General features: G+C 43.0%; 1 protein-coding gene and 1 long non-coding RNA gene across 2 annotated transcripts; one reads left to right on the plus strand and one right to left on the minus strand.

Moving 5' to 3' along the window:
* Window positions 1–475: 475 nt before the first annotated feature.
* Window positions 476–5903, plus strand: LOC128584089 (uncharacterized). Its single transcript, XR_008379630.1, has 3 exons — window positions 476–613; window positions 1571–1679; window positions 5702–5903. It is a non-coding gene; the product is annotated as an uncharacterized LOC128584089 (long non-coding RNA).
* Window positions 5904–15110: 9207 nt separating this feature from the next.
* TMEM174 (transmembrane protein 174) lies at window positions 15111–19815 on the minus strand. The gene is made up of 2 exons (XM_053588939.1): window positions 19096–19815; window positions 15111–18916 (listed from the first exon to the last, which is right to left on the minus strand). The coding sequence occupies exons 1-2, from the start codon at window positions 19719–19721 to the stop codon at window positions 18811–18813; spliced, it is 732 nt and encodes a 243-aa protein (XP_053444914.1). The 5' UTR covers window positions 19722–19815; the 3' UTR covers window positions 15111–18810.
* Between the last annotated feature and the right edge of the window lie 364 nt (window positions 19816–20179).

The raw sequence follows: 20179 nt of genomic DNA on the forward strand, positions 1-20179 counted from the left end.
ACACACTCCACGTGCAGGGTTGCAGGAATAGGTCTTTAAAGTGACGGTCATGTCTCTGTATAAATACGTACTTCCACTGGGGAGGTGATGCTGGCTGCATTGTCAAGTTTTCATAGCTGCAAGTTTTTCTCATTCCTCACCGGTGGAGGAAGCCTGGATTGAAATAAGGAGATCATTTGGAACACAAATACCCAGGCTCGTGGCTGCACCGCACCACTGTATCCACTGCATAAAGGGACACGCTTATCTCACTTGGCCACAGTCTGTAGGACTTACAGCTCCTGCTTTATTCCATTTGAAGATTATTATTTGCTGTGGAAACAGTGATGTCAGATTGGTATGGGTGGGGCTTGGAGCCAGGAATAAACACAAAATAGTCATCGCACAGGGCGTGAGTTATTTTCAGGTTTAGGAGTTCCCAGCTTGTGTGGGTCACCCCCCAGCCCAGCCCTGTGCTTTGGGTGGAGCCGTCTGGCAATCCGTGAGGTGACACACTTGGGAGAAATACCGCACGTGTATTAAAACAGGCCCCTGCTGAAAGAGGACGTGCCCTGCCTGCAGCCAGTGACAGTGGAAGGAGAGAGAGGCTCCTGGAAGTGGCTCTCTAAGGCAAGTGACCAAATGTTAGAATAATTCCGTGGATGGCTATTGTACTCAAAGCAAGAACCCTTTGGGAAGTAAGGAATTTCTATCAAGTCGGTCAGTTTGGAATGGAAACCCCTGGAAAATGGGAATTTCAGAAGGGTCCTTGGAGTTGAGCAGAGTTGAAGTTGGCTGAAGCTGCCATGGAAGCCAGGGGCTAAGCGCCCGTAAGCCTGGCTCCCGGGGAGGAAGAAGCGCAGGCCCGCCTGTGCTTACCAGGTGCTAACTATGGGCGTTACAGCCTTCGGTTCTCCCAATACGCCTATGCCACGAGTAGTAGTGTTGACTCCCTCTCACAGATGTGGACACTGAGACTTTAGGGAGGGCAAGAATCTTGCCCAAGCCTATCACAAAGTGACTCCAGAACCTGCTTTCTTAACCATCATTCTATGTCCTTAAAGAAAAAGACTGAACTGGAATGTTAGTTTCCCTGGATCCATGAAGCGCACATTAGGGCCCAGTGGTAGAAGCCCGTCAGATCAGAGCCCTGGGGGTATAAGACGGTGGCCAGGTCCCCCCGGCTGGTTTTCATGGGTGAAGACAATAAAATTGGAGATTGGAGACTATACCACTGCCACCATTTATGGAGCTCCTCCAGGGCCCCAGGCCTGTGCCCCACAGTCATATTTAGAGGCTGTGCCTATTAACCCCACTTGACAGATCAAGGAGACAGGCATGACAGTCTCCAAGAATGTACTCAAATTGGCTCAGCCAATAAGGGGCCAACTCCTTTGGCTAGAAAAAGTCAGTTCTTGACTGTTCTGCTCCACTGCAGATGAGCCAGAGGCCTGGTAGCGGCAGGTGTGAGGCCACCAAGGACCAGGACTGTGACCTCAGCCTGCATGCTAGCCTACTAGGCCAGTGTAGGGTGACCTTTTCTTGTTTGTTTGTTTGTTTTGTAACAGAGTCTTGCTCTGCCCTCAGGTAGAATACAATGTCATCATAGCTCATTGTAACCTCAAACTCCTGGGCTCAAGCGATCCCCCTGTCTCACCCTCCGAGTAGCTGGGACTGCAAGGTTGCATCTTCATAACTGGGTAATTTATTCTATTTTTCAGAGAGATGGGATCTTAGTTATGCTCATGCCAGTCTTGAACTCCTGACCTCAAGCAATCCTCCCACTCTGGTGTCCCAGAGTGCTAGGTTTACAGGCTTGAGTCATCTTGCTTTGCCAGGGAGGCCACTTTGACTACTGCCTTTGACAAGGCTGAGGGCAGGTTGAGGCCAGAAGAAGCTTCAGCAGACGTTAAAATCACAGAGCACAGAATATTCCATTCTTCTCTGTGGCCCCAGTTTCCCACTCAGCACCCAGAACTTTCCTTCTGACTGGTGTCCCCCAGCATGTTTTGCCAACGCATAATTCACCCCTACATTTGTTCTACAAGGTGTCACTGAGTGTCTCCCTGTGCCAAACACTGAGCTTTTGGTGGGATCAGGAGGACTGTTTGATCAGCAGGCCCCACCTTGAGGGTAAAGTCTGGCCAGGGTGAGGCCAAGGTCACAAGTGGTGATTCCACCTTATACTCCTCCTCTATGGGAATTAAAAGTTCAAAGAAGAAAAAAACCTTACCGCAGACACCATAGACGGAAAACCTCTGTGTGGTAGCTCATGAAAAACCAGTTCTCTTGTTCTAAAGGCATCTGAATCTCAAAGGGAAGGGAATTGGACTCTACAGACAGGGGGACAGAGATTTTTTTGAGTTGTGCCACCCAGTGATGATAATGGGTATTGCATAAGTGCTTTGCAAATTCTGATGTGATGCTTGAGTCTTTGTTGGTTACTCATTCAATTACATAAAATACATATCTTAGGAAATATCCAAGAAATAGGATATTTTCCCATTTGGGACCTAGAGCAGAGTAACAGGAGAAAAAATTAGAATCTGTAACTGTTCAGAAACCCCAAATCATACAATGCCTTCATTTTTTTTAATTTAAATAAATTTATTTCAGGTTAATATGTGAGTATAAGCAACCAGGTCAGAATATTTGATTTGGTAGGTAGAGTCCCTCTTGTGGTTATGTTCCACACACAAAAGGTGTGCCAACCCCTTCCACCCCATGCCCATTCAGTGAAATTGAAATGAATTTTTTTCCTATGTAGGCATACATTGGATTGTCTACTGGTTTCATATTAGTATTGAGTACATTGTACACTTGCTTTTCCATTCTTGTGATACTTTATTAAACAGAAAGTGTTTCAACTCCATCCAGGATATTACAAAAGGTGTGAAATCATCATCTTTTTTATGGCTAAATAGTATTATTTCGTGGTGTGCATGTACCACAATTTGTTAATCCTTCCTTAGTTGGGCATTTAGGTTGTTTCCACCTCCTGGCAATTGTAAATTGAGCTTCAATAAACAATCTAGTGCAAATGTCCTTATGGTAAAATGATTTTTTTTTTCTGGGTAGATGCCCAGTATGGGACTAGGCAGGTTGCAGGGTTAAATGGGAGATTTAATTTGAGATCTTTGAGGATTCTCCATATTTCTTTCCAAAGAGGCTGCATGAGTTTGCAGTCCTACCAATGGTGTAAAAGTGTTCCCCTCTCTCTACATCCGTGCCAGCATCTGCAGTTTGGGGACTTTGTGCTGTGGTCTAATCTTAGTGGGGTTAGGTGATATCTCAAGATGGTTTTGATTTGCATTTCTCTGATGATTACAGATGATGATGATTTCATGTGTTTGTTAGCCATTCATCTGTTTTCCTTAGACACAGTTCTATTCATGCCTCTTGCCCACTGCTATATGGGATTGTCGGTTCTTTTTTTATTGGTTAATTTGAGTTCTCTATAGATCCTAGCTATCAAGCCTTTGTCCAATTCAAGATGCAAATATCTTTCCCCATTCTGAAAGTTATCTATTTGCTTTGGTTGTCTCCTTAGCTGTACAGAAGCTTTTCAGTTTAATTAAGTCCCATTTATTTATTTTTGTTGTTGCAATTGCCATGGAAGTCTTCTTCATAAAATCTTTCCCCAGGCCGATACCTTCAAGTGTTTTCCCCACACTTTCTTCAAGGGTTTTTATTGTTTCATGCCTTAGATTTAAATTGTTTATCCATCTTGAATCAGTTTTTGTAGGCCGTGAAAGGTGCCAGTCCAGTTTCAGTCTTTTACATGTGGTTATCCAGTTCACTCAGCACCATTTATTGAATAGGGATTCTTTTCCACAATGTAGGTTCTTGTTTGGTTTATCAAAGATCAAGTGGCTGTTATAATGCCTTCATTTTTTTTACCCAGTCTACAGGCAACCCTAATCACAAGATGTTGGTTTGAGCACCAACTTTTAGAATTCCCTTTGACTTATTTTCTTTCTGGAAGGCATGCCCACCATCCTATTGTCCTCTGCCAACTCTACCTCTCCACCCCCAACTCAGGCTATGACTTAATGTCTACACAGGTCATACACAGCACAACCACAGGGGGCGCTGTTCACATGAAAGTCTACATGGATCAGGTCTTAAACTTGGTGGCATTTTGGAAACTTTTGAGAGGAATTTAAACATTATTAATGTTTTGGTCCCTCTTCCAGATAGTCCAATTTAATTGATCTGAGTTGTAGCCTGGTTTGGAATTTTTTTTTAAGTGGCCCAGGTGATTCAAAGGTGCAGCCATATTTGAGAGCCACTGCACTAGACTAGAAGGGTGCTCACCAGGGATGTGGGGAATCTCCAGAGCCCCTCAAATTGTCCCTGCCCACCCCCACTGGCCTGATACAATCCCCGGTAGGTAGGAGGAGAGCTCACAGACTAAATACATACTTTTCTGCCTTTTGTCTCATGTTTTCCCATTGGGATTGGAGTTGAGGGAGGTGTAAGCACCAAGTCCTGATCCTTTAAGGAATCTCTTACACTTCCTGCATCCTTCTGAGGAGTGAGGAAGAGGCAGGCGTCTAATTCTGCTGAAAATTGGGAATATTTTCAAGAGTTTTGGAGATTGCCCAACTCTGGTGCTCTGCCCAGGGTGAGTACACTGTTTTGATCTCCTGACTGAGAGAGTGATTTAAGCTCTTGGAAGAATCTGGCTCATTTCCCCTGGTACCTTGGTCATTCCCTGCTTGTAAATCAGCCACTTTTAGCATCTGCATTTTATTCTTTCAGTCCACAAGGAAACTGTGTAGTTTTTTTGTTTTTTTTTACTGAATTAGCAACTTAATTGCACCAAATATAGCTTTAATATTCCCAGAGAAGTCACAGCAATTCCCAAAGGTGTCTGGCTTCCCACTCTTCCCCTCTTCATTCCCCCAAACTCAAGGAGAAAGTTAAACTGTGGAAAATTCAAACTTACTAAATCATAGCCTCTGGAATGAACTTACTTTGTTTTGCATATGTCAATACCATCAGATCCTGCCATATAAATGTAATGTCACCATTTCTATAACAACTAATATCCTTCAAATGGGAAGATAGGGGAGACAAAATATCCCACCAAAGTCCAGCCAGGTGACTCAAATATGATACACAAACGAATCATTGGTATCATGGGTTAGTCAAAAGCTTGTCTATTTTACAACCCAGAAGCTCTATCACTCCTTGATGCTCTCCTGCTGATAAAAGTATCTGTCTTTGTAAAGTTAAAGTTAAACTTCTTTGGCCAAAATCTTGCATCTGGCATGTGTATTTATACTTGGCACTTCAGAGTTATTATTTTTGGTTTAGTAGAGGGATTCACAACAATTTTTTTTAAGTTCCAAATTCTTGAGCCAATATTTGAAACCAGACTAAAAGGAGAGAGGGGGTAGGGGGAAAGAGAGAGAACCAAGTGTGTAAAAGGCTTCTAGTTGTTCCTCATACCTAGTCTATCCTTTTCCCTTTGTTACGAGAAAAACAGCAAAAACTACATTTCCCAGAATCCTTTGCAGCTTGCTGTGGCCATGTGACCATATTCTGGTTGGTGAGGCAGAAGCCATAGTATGGAACTTTCAGGAAGGCTTTCTTTTTTGTTTTGTTTTTTTCAATGTAGATTCATACATGAACAAGCACAGAAAGGCTTTCTCTAAGGGGTGAATCAGATGTGAGGGATGCCCCCTTTTACCCGTTTCTCCTTCCTTCTGCTTAGAATGTGGACACAATGCTGGAGTTTCAGCAGACATCTTGGACAGTGAAGTGACTTTGAAGAGGAAAGCCACATGCTGAATGAAGATGACAAAGCAGAAACCTAGGCACCTGGGCCACTGGTGACACAGGAACCAGCTCTGTAATACCTACCACCAAACTTCCTATATGTGACAGAGAAATAAACTCATCTTGTTTAAATTAAAGTCATTCGTAGGTTTAGTTACATGAAAACAAACAATCCTAAGTGATACATTATGTTAGGGTAAAATTGATAAAAAATGTAAAAGTCATTTCTCAAATTATGTTAGCACATTTTTCCCCATGTTACTCCATCTGCTAGATGCAGGGGTGTCCAACTTTTTCCCCCTTTGCCATGTTTTGGAAGAATAAGGCTTGTCTTGGGCCACATGTTAAATTGTTAAATACACAAACATTAATGAGAAAGCTGATTAGCAAAAAGAAAAAAAAAAAGTCTGTGCATACTTTTTGTGATATCCTACACCAATAGATAAGCAAAAGAAGTCCTCATAAAATCAGCATGTGGCCCACAGGCCACAGATTGGACACCCTAAAGTGAAGAACATTCTTTGAATAGGTGTATATAATTATTTCTTATGCTCAGCAAGGTTAAGCAACTTGTCTGAAATCACCCAGCTAATAAGTGGCATAGCCAATATCTTAATTGGCTTTCTGGAGAGCATGACTAAATAAATACAGCTGACACGCATACAACTCTGCAGTGTTCGCTCTGTTTTTGACCACCATAGGTTATCGTGTTTAATACTCACCAGGCTGTACAGTATTCAGGTCTGGCCTGAATCCATCCCAAACCCCAGGAGTGTGGTAGAGATATGCAAATCCCAAAGATGTGGCCCCTTGTGGAATCTGCCAGGCCTTTGTAAGTAAGAGTATATCTTCTTCATCTGCCCCCACCTCTGCCTTTCCAGTCAACGGCAATAGATTTTGAGTAATACGAAGGAAAAGATCTCCTGATTTTCTAAAGCAAGTATGTTTGTTAAGAGGGTTTTAGCTGTAAGGTGGTTCTACAAACAAGGTTTGTTGATTTCCTGAAACTTTACTTTCAAATTTAGCCAGTTACTCTGTTGAGAATGGCAGCAAGAGACAACACTTAACATTCAACCACTGACACAACTTACCAGGGAAATTAGAGATGTCAACCCATCAAAGTTCAAGAGAGGGAAGCGCTTTGTTTATTTGGGCCATTCTAGTTCAGAGAGAACAGGTGACAATGAACTTTATTCAAGAGAATTTTAAATCCTGCCGCAGAAACACCAATTAGGTGACAAAAGTTGTCTGCTCACTGAGAAGTCTACTATCCTATAGTGGGGCCTGTGGCACGTCTGTGAGGACAATGTTGGGCCATTCCCTCCACTTTTTCACATGAAAATTCATTGGCCTATCCTGCACATTGACTGGACTTTTACCCACATGTGATATTATAATGTTGCCTAATATTCATGTAGACATTAAGTTCACTGACTTATCCAGATCTTTGAAATGTTGATATGTTTCATTACGCAATGTTTTTCTTGAATCACATGTTTAACTATTACTACTGATCTCAAAAGAAAAGTCCACTTTTTAAAAGTCGTCAGTCTTACAATGACAAATATAACTTTTCACAAATTCTAATTTTCCCTTGAAAGGTCGAGTGCGATCACTGGCAACTACTACTATCAGTCATTTATCTAGAAGTGGCAGGCTTACTTTGTTCACACACATCTGGATAACTGTGGTGCATCTGTCAAGCATTCTTTCAAGGAAAAATGGTGTCCATGAGAATGAGCCTCGTGCCACCCCTCCAAGCAATCCTTGTGGCCGTGCAGGCAGCAGAAGTGTGTTACACATACTCTCCACTTTGTCACACAAGCTATTAAAAGGATATGTACTCGAGGGCAGAGATTTACTAAAATTAATAATTTTTACTGCTTCAATAAGGGCACTGTAAGCGCAACTGTCTAATTATTATTTATTTATTTATTTATTCTTTTTACTATGATTGTGTGGTGATGAAGAACATAATGATTGCTAGACACATATAACCAGGTATTGTGGCAGGCACCTGTAGTCCCAGCTGCTTGGGAGGCTGAGGCAGGAGAATCGCTTGAGCCCAGGAGTTGGAGGTTGCTGTGAGCTGTAATGCCACGGCACTCTTCCCAGGGTGACAGCTTGAGGCTCTGTCTCAAAAAAAAAGAAAATGACCATATACAAACACAAATATATTTTAAGTTTGTTCTTTTAAAACAATGGCTAGGAGGGTCAGAATGAGAAAATCTCTATCTGCTTACACCTCGGAGATAAGCACAGATTTCAGGACGTATATTTGTGTCTGTGACTTAACATGTGCATAAGTTTTGTGATAGAGGGAAAATTCTTTCTTTCCTTTTTTTTTTCAAAAAAAAAACAACTTTATTGTGAAGACTAAAACTATTGTATACTAACTCAAACAGCTAGGTTGTATAATAGAGTACTTAGAAAATTCCATTTCTGATGGTCTCTTAAATTATCAGCTTAAAAATGAGATCTATAAACATAGAAAGGAGAGCTTTATTCCTGCACATCACATGTAATCCACACTCAAGGGTAGAAAGGAATGAGAAAACTTAGTGCAGGATATAAGCATTACTGACTTGGTCTTGTTTGTTTTAGGTCTAGCACCTTGTCTGGAGCCCAAGAATAGATTTGAGAGGGAAGCTTAGCCCTCTTCAACCCTACTCTGAAATTAGAGGGCTGAGGAAAGAGCAAGGTGCATATAAATGATAAACACTGGCCTTTGAGATAAGCAGCAGAGAGACAACTGCAAGTCATTAACACCAGACTCCCTGCACCACAGCCACAACCACAGCTGTAATTGGGCAAGAGACTGATTTAGAGATATTCCTCCTGAGAGACCAACCATGGACTGCTATGCATCTGAGTGTCTTCATGCCCCTGATTAACCTTCTGGGCAAATTCTTTCCTATAGGAGCACTTCTGGAACCTAGAAAACTGATTTCCTTGCCAGTTCATCTGGTAATTAATCTTAAAAACTCAAGACAAACACAATTCCCTATCTAAGACCTTTGTGGTTTCCCGTTGACCTTCTCATTTGTCGTCAATTCTTTAAGAGCAATCCAGTAAAGGTCTATTTAGTATATCTCGGTTGATTTTGTAACCACTGCTAACTGCTTGGGACATAAAACTTTTGATGATTTACAAGTAGAAAGTAGACAAGAAATCCATAAGTTATATTCTGCAGTGAGAGAGCGGAGGTGAATACGCGTGCACACACACTTACACATGTCACCTTCAAAAGACGAGTGGTAGGTATATCCAGAAAAGATATTCATTTCTAATTTTTTAAAAATTGCAAACTTTGTGATAAAAGGCCCACAGTCATCACCTCTGAGAGTTAAACTGTACCAGGTAATATTTTAATGTAGAGCAAGAGCATTTGTTCTTGTATTTCTTAAAGAGGAGACTCTGTTCCTGCTTTTGAGATGTTCAAAGGGGTTTTTATGGTCCCCAAAGGAAAAAAAAATTTTTTTTTTCTTAAAAGCTTTATTGTACAAGCCAAAAATGTTAAAGAGCGTCAAGGTTTTTGTTACCTTTGAAACTATTCTGCAGCAGATAATTCATTTAAAGATCTCTTTCTCTTTTCATGTATTATTTTTTTCTAGGCCTGTGTTTAGGAAAATATCTAATAATATGCTAAAAGTAGAAAAAATAAGTTTCTAATTCCAGGAAAGTGCTAAAATTTCAGGGAGCTGACAAAGAAGGAAAAGAATCTTAAAAAACATTTTTGTTTGGAAAGGGAAATTTAATGATTGTGAATCTGCTACCATGAATAGTTTGCCAACTGTCAACCTCCCAAAATGTAGTATTAAACAGCTAGAAATTTAGGATGCGGGGTAGCCCTGTGGCTCTAAGGAGTAAGGCACCAGCCCCATATGCCAGAGGTGGTGGGTTCAAACACAGCCCCGGCCAAAAACTGAAAAAAAAAATAAAAAGAAAGAAAAAAAAAGACATTTAGGATGCACTTAGCAAAATTCTAATTTATTTAGATCTCAATTCAAACCAAAAAGGAAAACATAATGAGAGAGAGAGAGAGAGAAAAGCAGGGGAAGAGAGAGAGAAAAGAATGGGGAAATTTGAACACTGGCTAGATATTTGATGACATTAAAAAATTATTATAAAATTTTTAGGTATAATAATGGTGTTATAAATGTTTTGAGTCTTTGTCTTTTAAAGACATACAACAAAATATTTTAGGATGAAATGATTTGGTGGCTTGGATACTCTCTTAAAAACTTCAGTTGGAAGGCCGGGGGCCGTGGCTAATGCCTGTAATCCTAGCACTCTGGGAGGCTGAGGCAGGTGGAGTGCTTGAGCTCAGGAGTTCAAGACCAGCCTGAGCCAGAGCAGACTTTGTCTGTAAAAATAGCTGGGTGTTGTGGCCGGCACCTCTAGTCCCAGCTACTCAGGAGGTTGAGGCAAGAGGACCACTTGAGCCCAAGAGTGTAAGGTTGCTGTGAACTATGATGTCATGGCACTCTACCCAGGACGACAGAGTGAGACTCTGTCTCAAAAACCAAACAAACAAACAAACAAAAAAACCCTACAGTTGGAGAATTGTGAATGGAGATATAAATGAAACAAGTTTAACCAGGAATCGGTAGCCATGCTGTATGATATCTACACAGAGTTTCATATGAGTACATAGGCATACCTTAGAGATACCGTGAGTTCAGTCCCAGACCACCACAATAAAGCAAATATCACAACAGAGCAGATGTATATAAAGTTATGTTTACACTATAGTTTAGTCTATTAAGTACGCAACACTGTGTCTAGAAAAACAATGTACGTAGCTTCATTTAAAAATACTTTATTGCAAAAAAATGCTAACAATCACCTGAGCCTTCAGTGAATCATATCTTATTGCTGGGGCAGGTCTTGCCTCAATGGCTGCTAAAAGTTAAGGTGGCTGTGGAAATTTCTTAAAATAAGACAACAGTGAGGTTTACCACATGGATTGACTTTTCCTTTTAGGTAAGAGTTCTCTGTAGCCTGTGATGCTACCCTGTTTCCCTGAAAATAAGACATCCTCTGAAAATAAGACCTACTTACAGGAAGGATAAGACGTCCCCTGATAATAAGACCTAGTGCGTCTTTGGGAGCACACCTTAAAATAAGACACTGTCTTACACTGTCTTTCGGGGAAACAGGGTATTTGATAGCATTTTACCCACCATAGAACTTCTTTCAAAACTGGAGTCAATCCTCTCAAATCCTGCCACTGCTTTGCCAACCAAGCTTACGAAATATTCCAAATTCTTTGTTGTCACTCCAGCAGTGTTCACAGCATCGTCACCAGGAGTAGATTCCATCTCAAGGAACCACCTTCAGCCAACATAAAAAAATGTTCAACATCACTAATCATCAGAGAAATGCAGATTAAAACTGCAATGAGATGCCATCTTACTCTAATCAGAACAGCATCATTAAAAAGTCAAAAAACAATAGATGTTTGTGCAAATGTGGTGAACAGGGAATACTTATATACTGTTGATGCGAATGTTTAATTAGTGCAACTTTTATGGAGATTCCTCCAAGAACTAAAAGTAAATCTGCCATTCAGTCCAGCAATTCCACTACTGGGTATCTATGCAAAGGAAAACAAATCATTACCTCAAAAAAATACCTTCACTCATATGTTTCTTACAGCACAATCATAAAGACATGGAATCGACCTAAGTACCCATCAAGTGTGAGTGCGTGAAGAAAATAGGGAGCACTACTCAGTGACAAGAAAGAGTGAAATGATGTCTTTGTAGCAACTTGGATGCAACTGGAGGCCATTATCCTAAGTGAAGTAACTTAGGAACAGAAAAACAAATGCCATATGTTCTCTTTTATCAGTGGGAGCTAAATTATGGCTCCACAGGACACATAAAGTGGTATAATGGACATTGGAGACTCAAAAGAAGGGAGGGTGGCAGGGGGTGAGAGTGAAAAATTACCTAAGGGGTACAATGTACACTGCTTGGAAGCTGACACACTAGAAGCCCAGCCTCTACCACTATTCAATATGTACACATGACAGAATTCAGTTGTACCCCCTAAATCTATTAAAATTTATAAAAGGAAAAAAAAGGGAACCATCTTTGCTTATCATAAGAAGTGATTCTTCATCCATTCAAATTTGTCATGAGACTGTAGTAACTCAGTCACAGGTTTAGGCTCCAGTTCTAGTCTTGAATCCAAGTCTTGAACCACCTCTAAGTTATCAAGGAGGGTTGGAATCAACTTTTTCCAAGTTGCTATTAATGTTGGTATTTTGACCTCATTCTGTGAATCACAAATGGGATTTTTGTTTATTTTGTTTTCAGATGAAATCTCATTCTGTCAGTCAGGCTTGAGTTTAGTGGCATGATTATAGTTCACTTTAACTTCGACTTCCTGGGCTCGTGCTTTTTCCCTGCCTCAGTCTCTCGAGTGGCTGGGACTACAGGTGCTTACCACCACACCTGGCTAAGTTTTTGTAGAGACAGGTTCTCACTCTTGCTCAGGCTGATCTCGAACTTCTAATCTCAAGCAATCCTCCTGGCTTGGCCTCCCAAAGTGCTAAGATTATATACCCAGTCAGCCCACAAATATGCTTAATGGCATCTAGAATAGTGGATCCTTTCCAGAAAGTTTTCAATTTACTTTCCCCAGATCCACCAGAAGAATCACTATTTATGCTAACTATATCCTTATGAAATATATTGCTTAGATAATAAGACTTGAAAGTTGAAATTACTCCTTGACCCCTGGCTGCAGAATGGATATTGTGTTAGCAGGCGTGAAAACATCAATCTCCTTACACATGTCTTTCAGAGCTCTTGAGAGACCAGATACATGGTCATTAAGCAGTAGTATTTTGAAAGAAATCTTTTTTCTGAGCAGTAGTTTTCAACAGTGGGCTCAACCTATTCAGTAAACAATACTATAAACAGATGTATTTTCATCAGGCATTGTTGTTCCATTTACAGAGCACAGGCAGAGTAGATTAGATTTAGCATAATTCTTAAGGGTCCTGGATGGGCAAATTAGCAATAGCTTCCACTTAAAGTCACCTAGCTGCATTAACCTCTAAAGAGGGTCAGTCTATCCTTTGACGCTTTGAAGCCAGGCATGGACTTCTCTCTAGCTATGAAGTCCTGTAGGGCATCGTCTTCCAATAGAAAGCTGTTTTGAGGTGGCTCCTGTGGCTCAAGGAGTAGGGCGCCGGTCCCATATGCTGGAGGTGGTGGGTTCAAACCCAGCCCCGGCCAAAACCCACAAAAAAAAAAAAAAAAAAAAGAAAGCTGTTTTGTCTCCCTTGAAAATCTGTTGTTGAGTGTGGACGCCTCCCTCAGTGATCTCAGCTAGATCTTCTGGGTAACTCGCTGCAGCTTCTCCATCAGCACCTACTGCTTCCTGTTACACTGTTATGTTTCAGAGAGGGCGTCTTTCCAGAAACCTCATGAACCATCTCTGCTAGCTTCCAACTTTTCTTCTGCAGCTTCCTCACCTCTCTCAGCCTTCACAGCCTGGAAGAGAGGTAGGGCCTTGTTCTGGATTCGGCTTGAGGGAACGTGGTGGCTGGTTTGATCTTCTATCCAGACCTCAGACTATCCCTGTACCAGCAATAGGGCCGGTTTGTTTTCTTATCACTGACATGTTCACTGGAACAGCAGTTCTTTTTTCCTTTAAGAACTCTTCTTTCCAAAACTGCAGATGCTGGCGTGGATGTGGAGAGAAGGGAACACTTTTACACTGCTGGTGGGACTGCAAACTAGTACAACCTTTCTGGAAGGAAGTATGGAGAAACCTCAAAGCACTCAAGCTAGACCTCCCATTTGATCCTGCAATCCCATTACTGGGCATCTACCCAGAAGGAAAGAAATCCTTTTATCATAAGGACACTTGTACTAGACTGTTTATTGCAGCTCAATTTACAATCGCCAAAATGTGGAAACAGCCTAAATGCCCACCAACCCAGGAATGGATTAACAAGCTGTGGTATATGTATACCATGGAATACTATTCAGCCGTTAAAAAAATGGAGACTTTACATCCTTCGTATTAACCTGGATGGACGTGGAAGACATTATTCTTAGTAAAGCATCACAAGAATGGAGAAGCATGAATCCTATGTACTCAATTTTGATATGAGGACAATTAATGACAATTATGGTTATGGGGGGGGAACAGAAAGAGGGAAGGAGGGAGGGGGGTGGGGCCTTCGTGTGTGTCACACTTTACGGGGGCAAGACATGATTGCAAGAGGGACTTTACCTAACAATTGCAATCAGTGTAACCTGGCTTATTGTACCCTCAATGAATCCCCAACAATAAAAAAAAAAAAAAAAAAAGAACTCTTCTTTTGCATTCACAACTTAGCTAGCTCTTTGGTGCAAGGCCTAGCTTTCCACCTCTCTCAGCTTTCAACACGCCTTCCTCACTAAGCTTAATCATTTCTAGTGAAAGATGTGCAACTCTTTCTTTCACTTGAACACTTAGAGGCCATTGCAGGGTTATTAAGTTGTCTAATTTTAATATTTTGTGTCAGGAAATAGGAAGGGAGAGATGGGTGAAGGGCCAGTTGGTGGAGCCGTCAGAACACACACAACATTTATCAACTAAGTGCACCGTTTTATAGAGGCACTGTTCATGGGGCCCCCAAACAATTACAATGGCAACATCAAAGATCACTGATCATAAGTCACCATAGCAGAAATAATAATGATGAAAAAGCTTGAAATATTGCAAAAATTACCAACATGTGACGCAGAGACACAAAGTGAGTATGTGCCGTTGGGACAGTCGCACGGATGGACTTGTTTGATGCAGCTTTGCTACAAACATTCACTTTGTAAAAGTGCAATGTCTGGGAAGCCCAGCAAGGCGGAGCATGCTAGAATGAGGTATCCTCATACTATGTTCTCTACTTTCTTATATTTGTTTGAAATTTTTCATAATGTAGAAACAACAGTTAACAAGCCAAAATGGCCACTGATTATCTTTGACATTTTTTTCACGTATTCATATCACATTTGTTCTTTGTTCATTTGTTCAAACAGAAACCGAGCACTTGTGAAAAGGACTCTAAATGAGGCACTTTGGTGAATGCCAAGTGAGCTGCAGCCTCTCCAGAGAGTATACAGATTGTGGCAGGCAGGGACTGCTCTGAGACCCAGACCATGTCCCTGGCCTGTTTGATGTGTGGGGGAGGACCTCTTCTCTAGGTAAGAAGGGACTTACTTGCCAGGAGCAGCCATCCACCTACCTTCCCTACAGTCCTACTCCCCATCCAACTGTAAACAAGGCCAAGATGAGCCGTAAGGGCTGATGCTGAAAACAGACACCCAAGCCCAGCCCTTCACAAACAAGAGGCTTTATTTTTATATTGTACTGAAAAAAGAAAGAAGTGAGAAGAGCACTTCAAGGGCTGATTTTGTAGCAGAGAGCCACGTGGTGAGCCTGAAACTCAGACTACACCTGGCCCCCTGGAGCGAAGAAGAAGGGGAGCGGATCTCCGGGAAGCCGCCTCTGAAAGGCACTTTCTGGAGGCCGGTGAGATGCAGAGCCTCTTTGCACAAGTGATCCTCCCCTCTGATGAACTAAAGGGGACAAGGAAAAGTCCTAAGAGCTTCATGAAAGCTGTTCCCCTTGGCATATGGGCCCCATTTCTCAAACCTGGACAATCCTTTTTCTTCTCCATCAAAACCATTAGCTGTTATCAGTCTCTTCAGCCAAAAGGCCCAGCCCAAATTGGCTCCCAGGAGATGTTTCCAGATAATATGTTATTAACAAACCTGTTTTCTTTAACTAACAAGGCCTATTAGCTTTATTTTGAAATCTCCTGAGCATGCCCAACAATATACTGCACTGAGGGCTGAGGACAGAGACGAGGGTAGCGATGGCTGACAGGGTTCTGGTCACTTAGCTCTTCACCAGCAAGGTCAAGATTGTATCTACATGTCTTCCGAGTCTTGCCCTAGCCAGTGAGTGTTCAGAATCTGATCACAACTGCCCCTCTTTAGAAAGACTTCCATTGCTTCCTAATTGCTCTTCAGACAAAGCCCACAATATATGACAAGAATAACAAGCTTGATAAGGCCCCATAGGTTCTGGCTTCAGGTACCTGCCCAGAGCCAGGGCTTCTTCCTCCACTAATGATCTATGGGGAGAGGGCAGAGCTAGGAGATCAAGTCACTGTCCCCAGATCACACACTTTCATTCCTCACCCCTGATAGGAGACTGAGGAAGAGAATGACAAAGGTGAATATCTGAGCCCTGGTGGTGGCTCACACCTGCAGTCCTAGAACTCCGAGCGGGAGAGGATCATTTGAAGTCAGGAGCTCACAACCAGCTTGAGCTACACAGGGAGACCCGGGTTGGGTCGTGGTGGCACCGGGAGTCCCAGCTACTCAGCAGGCTGAGGCAGGAGGATGGCTTGAGCCCAGGAGTCAGAGGTTGCAGGGAGTTATGATAGGCCAGTGCTCTCATGACAACAAAGTGAGACCCTATCTCAAAAAAAGAAAAAAAAAAAAAAAGACAAATATCTAGATTAGTTCTCAACCTGTGGGTTGCGACCCACTGAAACTGTATTAAAGGCTTGCAGCATCAGGAAGGTTGAGAACCACTGATCTAGATGAACTACCCAGAAACTGTTGGAAATGTGTCTTTGATGGTCAGAGAGACTGGGCCAAGGAGCCATTCCGTGACCTTCCCATCACATTGGCCCCTGCAACTTCCCACAAAGAAATAAAGACAGTATGGGGGTTGTCTCAAAGCCAGAAAGCTGGTGGGTAGAACTTCTTGGTACTAGAAGACAACCGTGTCTGAGGGCAATGGCAGCAGGGAAATGCAATTTACACAGCCTGCAAGATGCCTCCTAATACTGCCTCCCACAGAGGGCTTTGTCGGGCCCCCTCCCTCCGGAGCTGCCCTCTCCTCTTTGCCCAGTAGCCCGCCACTGCCCTTGAGCTCCCAGCATGGTCTTCACAGGTCCACAGGTACCAGTGGTTTGGCCATCATCCCTGTGAACAGTAGTCCCTGGGGTGATGGCCCTGGCTTCACTTCCCCAGGCAAGCTTAGTGACCTTTGAGGAGTCCAAATCCCTCTTAGAGCTCCAGGACCCCTCAGGGGTATCAGAGACTAACTAACAGACAATTAATGAAGATATGAATCAGAATCTGTTTCCCCCTCCAGACTGGAAGCTCTGCAAGGGCAGAGCCATAGCTGCTCTTTCGTCGCTTGGGTTTTCAGTTATATTCCCACTCAATGGCCCTGGCCCTGGCACAGTAGATGCTCAATAAATAGATGTCGAATGAGAGAACAAATTCCCATTTTCTGACTTCCCAGCTGTTGCGGATCCCATTTGCACCTTGAGCTCCTGAAGCACTGACCCTAAAGCACTATCTTTGGCAGCATACAAGGCCTCTATGTTAGGGTTTTTTCTCCAACTTAGAACAGGGATGTTCCTGGAACAAGACAAACTGGCTCTTCTACCCTCCACACGTCCACATGTACAGCCCTTCCTGAGGTCTCTTTCTTTTTTGAGCTACATTTGATGTTCGTTGTAGCCCAAATCCATAGATATAAAGTTGTGAGTGGGTGAGGGTGAGGAGGAAAATGTGCCAGGGACCCAAACTTTCATTTGCCAGTTGGCATCAGCTAGGAACCCAGGGTCTCAGGGACAAATGAAAATAAAGTTAATTTCTATGAACTAAATCATATTACCCATCACCTTCTGGCATTAAACATGAAAACTGAATATAATAAAGTCTGATCCCTAAGACATAATATTAATCACAACAATAAGTTTATTTTCCTTATATCCTTAGAAAACTACCTCCTTCTGATAAAAATGAGTAAAAAATCACTCCATATACAAACATGGTACCAAAACTTCAAAGAATCACTAAATCCTGTGTCTTCTTTTGAGAGGTATCATCCTTACCATGAGTGGCCTTCCCTTTATAGCCTAAACAAAATTTTCTTGTAAAACTGGATGATTTAAAACTGTGTCTTTGAGAGTCTGTGAGTCTGTTCCAGTTGCTTATTACACATTCCTCATTCTGGAAAATTAAAGTTATCAAAGCCTTTGTTTATAAATAAGGTGAGCTTGTCTTAACCATAAAGATTATTTGCCCAATTCATGATTCTCTAGGTATTGACCTGGTGGCTCTATTCTAACTCGGCAGACCCACGAGTGCTCAGGGCAGTGCCTGTGTTCTGCGGGCCCAGTTAATTCTTGCCCAACACCAAGAGCTCACCATGCATGACACACTTCAAGCTTCAGCCTTGCAGAAGAGAACAGCAGCCACCAAGTCACTGTGACTCAGTGATAACTGAAGGATTTTTTCCTATCATTATCCTATTACTATTTATTTTGTATGATGTAGCCAGCTATGCCATAGAGAAGGCATTCTCTATTTGATTTCATTTCATTGTATTTATTTCTTTGTAGCCCTAAAGATACCGGAGTCTTTGGATAGACCAGATGGCAACCAGGTTGTTTGGGATGGGTGAGTCTACTGCAGAGCCAAGGACAGCCACTGACAAACCTGCAGTGGAACTGGTTTTCTCTTTCTGCTTCCTTTTTACCCCACTCTCACCATTGCACAGACTCCCAAAGTCTCAGAAGTAGTGATTTTTTTCCCTTAGCTGCTGGAGTTAGATTTTTTTTTAATTAATTTTTTTTTTTTTTTTTGAAACAGGGTCTCTCTATGTTGCCCAGTCTGGTCTCCAATTCCTGGCCTCTCGAGACCTTCTGCTGCAGCCTCTTCAAGGTACTGGGATTACGGGCAGGAGCCTGGAGTTAGAATTGAGACCACAGTCCCTTTCTGCAGAGAAGGGGGCGGGTTGAGGATAAACAATTCCTGTTCCTGGACCTTTCAGCAGATTTCTTCCTACCTGAGGGAATTGGAAACTGTCCCAGAGGAGAAATTCCCCAGCCCAACCTGATTTTTACCTGAGACACTTTTCCTTCCCCCTACCCCAGCCCCAGGCTGCCTAACTTGGGAAGGTCACAGGGTAGAAGCCTGGGTTGTCGGTAACAGTGAATTCAAGTCTCTAGTCACGGTTTGAGTAGATTTCCTCATAGGGGGGAGGGGCAAAGCAGGCACAGCCCTCGTTTTCCAGCTGTGTCTCTTCCAGCCGATCAGCATCAGGGCTGGGCCTGAAACATGAGCAGAAAACACAAATGTGTTACTAGCCCAGAGTGCCACCCTCAGAACCAAGGCCCCATCCTAGCAACTAGCCCAGCAAAGATTCACACTCCCCCACTGCCTTGCTCACAGACCACACACAGCTGCAGACCGTGATGGCTTGAAGGGGGCGCCCCACCCCCCAGCATACCTGTCATTCCCACCTTCCACAAAGGAAGGGCAGTCCTCGTCATCCACAAACGCCGCGTTACTTGGAGGGTAGATGGTGTAGTACTGGGGAGGACTTGGCACGGTGGCCACTGCCCCTCCGGAGGCTATGAGACCACAGGGGTTCACTACCGGCTGCAGGTAGGGGGTGTTCATCCCCATCGGCTCCTGAGAACCATAAGGAGGAGGGATATACTGCACCACAGTGGCCCCGTGGAAGGTGATAGGCTGGTTGATGCCAGTGAAAACAAATGACTGTCCTCCCGGTGTCTGTTCAGAGTCCAGGACCCTCTCCTCACTTTCTCTGCACATCTGGCAAGACAGCATTTTGAACTTGCACACGGCTATCAGGATGAATGTCACCCCGACTGACAGCAGGATGGGCCCCAGGAGCTGGGTCCATTCAAAGTGGGAGACACCTTGGTATTTGATCCAGCCCATGACGGTGAACGTGATCCCCACCAGTCCCAGAAAGATGCCTGAGAAGAGCAAGGTGGCCCCTGCCTTGTCGTCGTCAGACACCTGGATGTCAGCTGCGCTGGGTGTGTAAGGAGTGACAGAAAACATATTGATAGGGAAGTCGTCCAAGCGGCTGCTGACCTGCTCCATTGTTCCACACCAGAGTGCCAGCTTCCTAGAGGGGAAGGGATTGTGAGGGCAAGGGATCACAGGTCCAGATTAGTTATAGAAGAATTTAGGGCTTCTGTGGTTAACAGAGTGTAGCAAGCAGAGGGCTGAACTTTGTGTACGAGAATAAAGGTCTGAGAAACAAAGCCTGAAGTTTTCTCATGGATGGTCAACAAGTGGAAGTCTCCATTGCGCAAGCCAATGACAAGGTGTCTAAGTCACAGCCATTCATTCGCTCATTCAAAAATCACTTACTGAGCCCCTCTCATTCTAGGAAAGGCTTTTCTATAGTCATTCAAGGCCCTGCTCTAAGGCCCTACAAAACCAGCTTTGCAGAGGTGGTAGAGATGCCTCCGGAGGTGAGGGGGTCCTTTGATGTAACCACCATGTGTTGGGCAGCCTGACCTAACTTTCCTGCTGGATCAGCTTATCAGAAGTAG

The sequence above is a fragment of the Nycticebus coucang genome, chromosome 1, assembly GCF_027406575.1.
Source record: "Nycticebus coucang isolate mNycCou1 chromosome 1, mNycCou1.pri, whole genome shotgun sequence".
Lineage (NCBI taxonomy): Eukaryota > Metazoa > Chordata > Mammalia > Primates > Lorisidae > Nycticebus > Nycticebus coucang.

What these genes read in the sequence shown, in the direction of transcription:
- TMEM174 (XM_053588939.1), bottom strand. Translation starts at nt 19,721, where the DNA reads ATGGAGCAGGTCAGCAGCCGCTTGGACGACTTCCCTATCAATATGTTT. An exon ending in GTGGAAGGTGGGAATGACAG is followed by an intron (nt 18,917 to 19,095) that starts GTATGCTGGGGG and finishes CTCATGTTTCAG; the next exon opens with GCCCAGCCCTGATGCTGATC.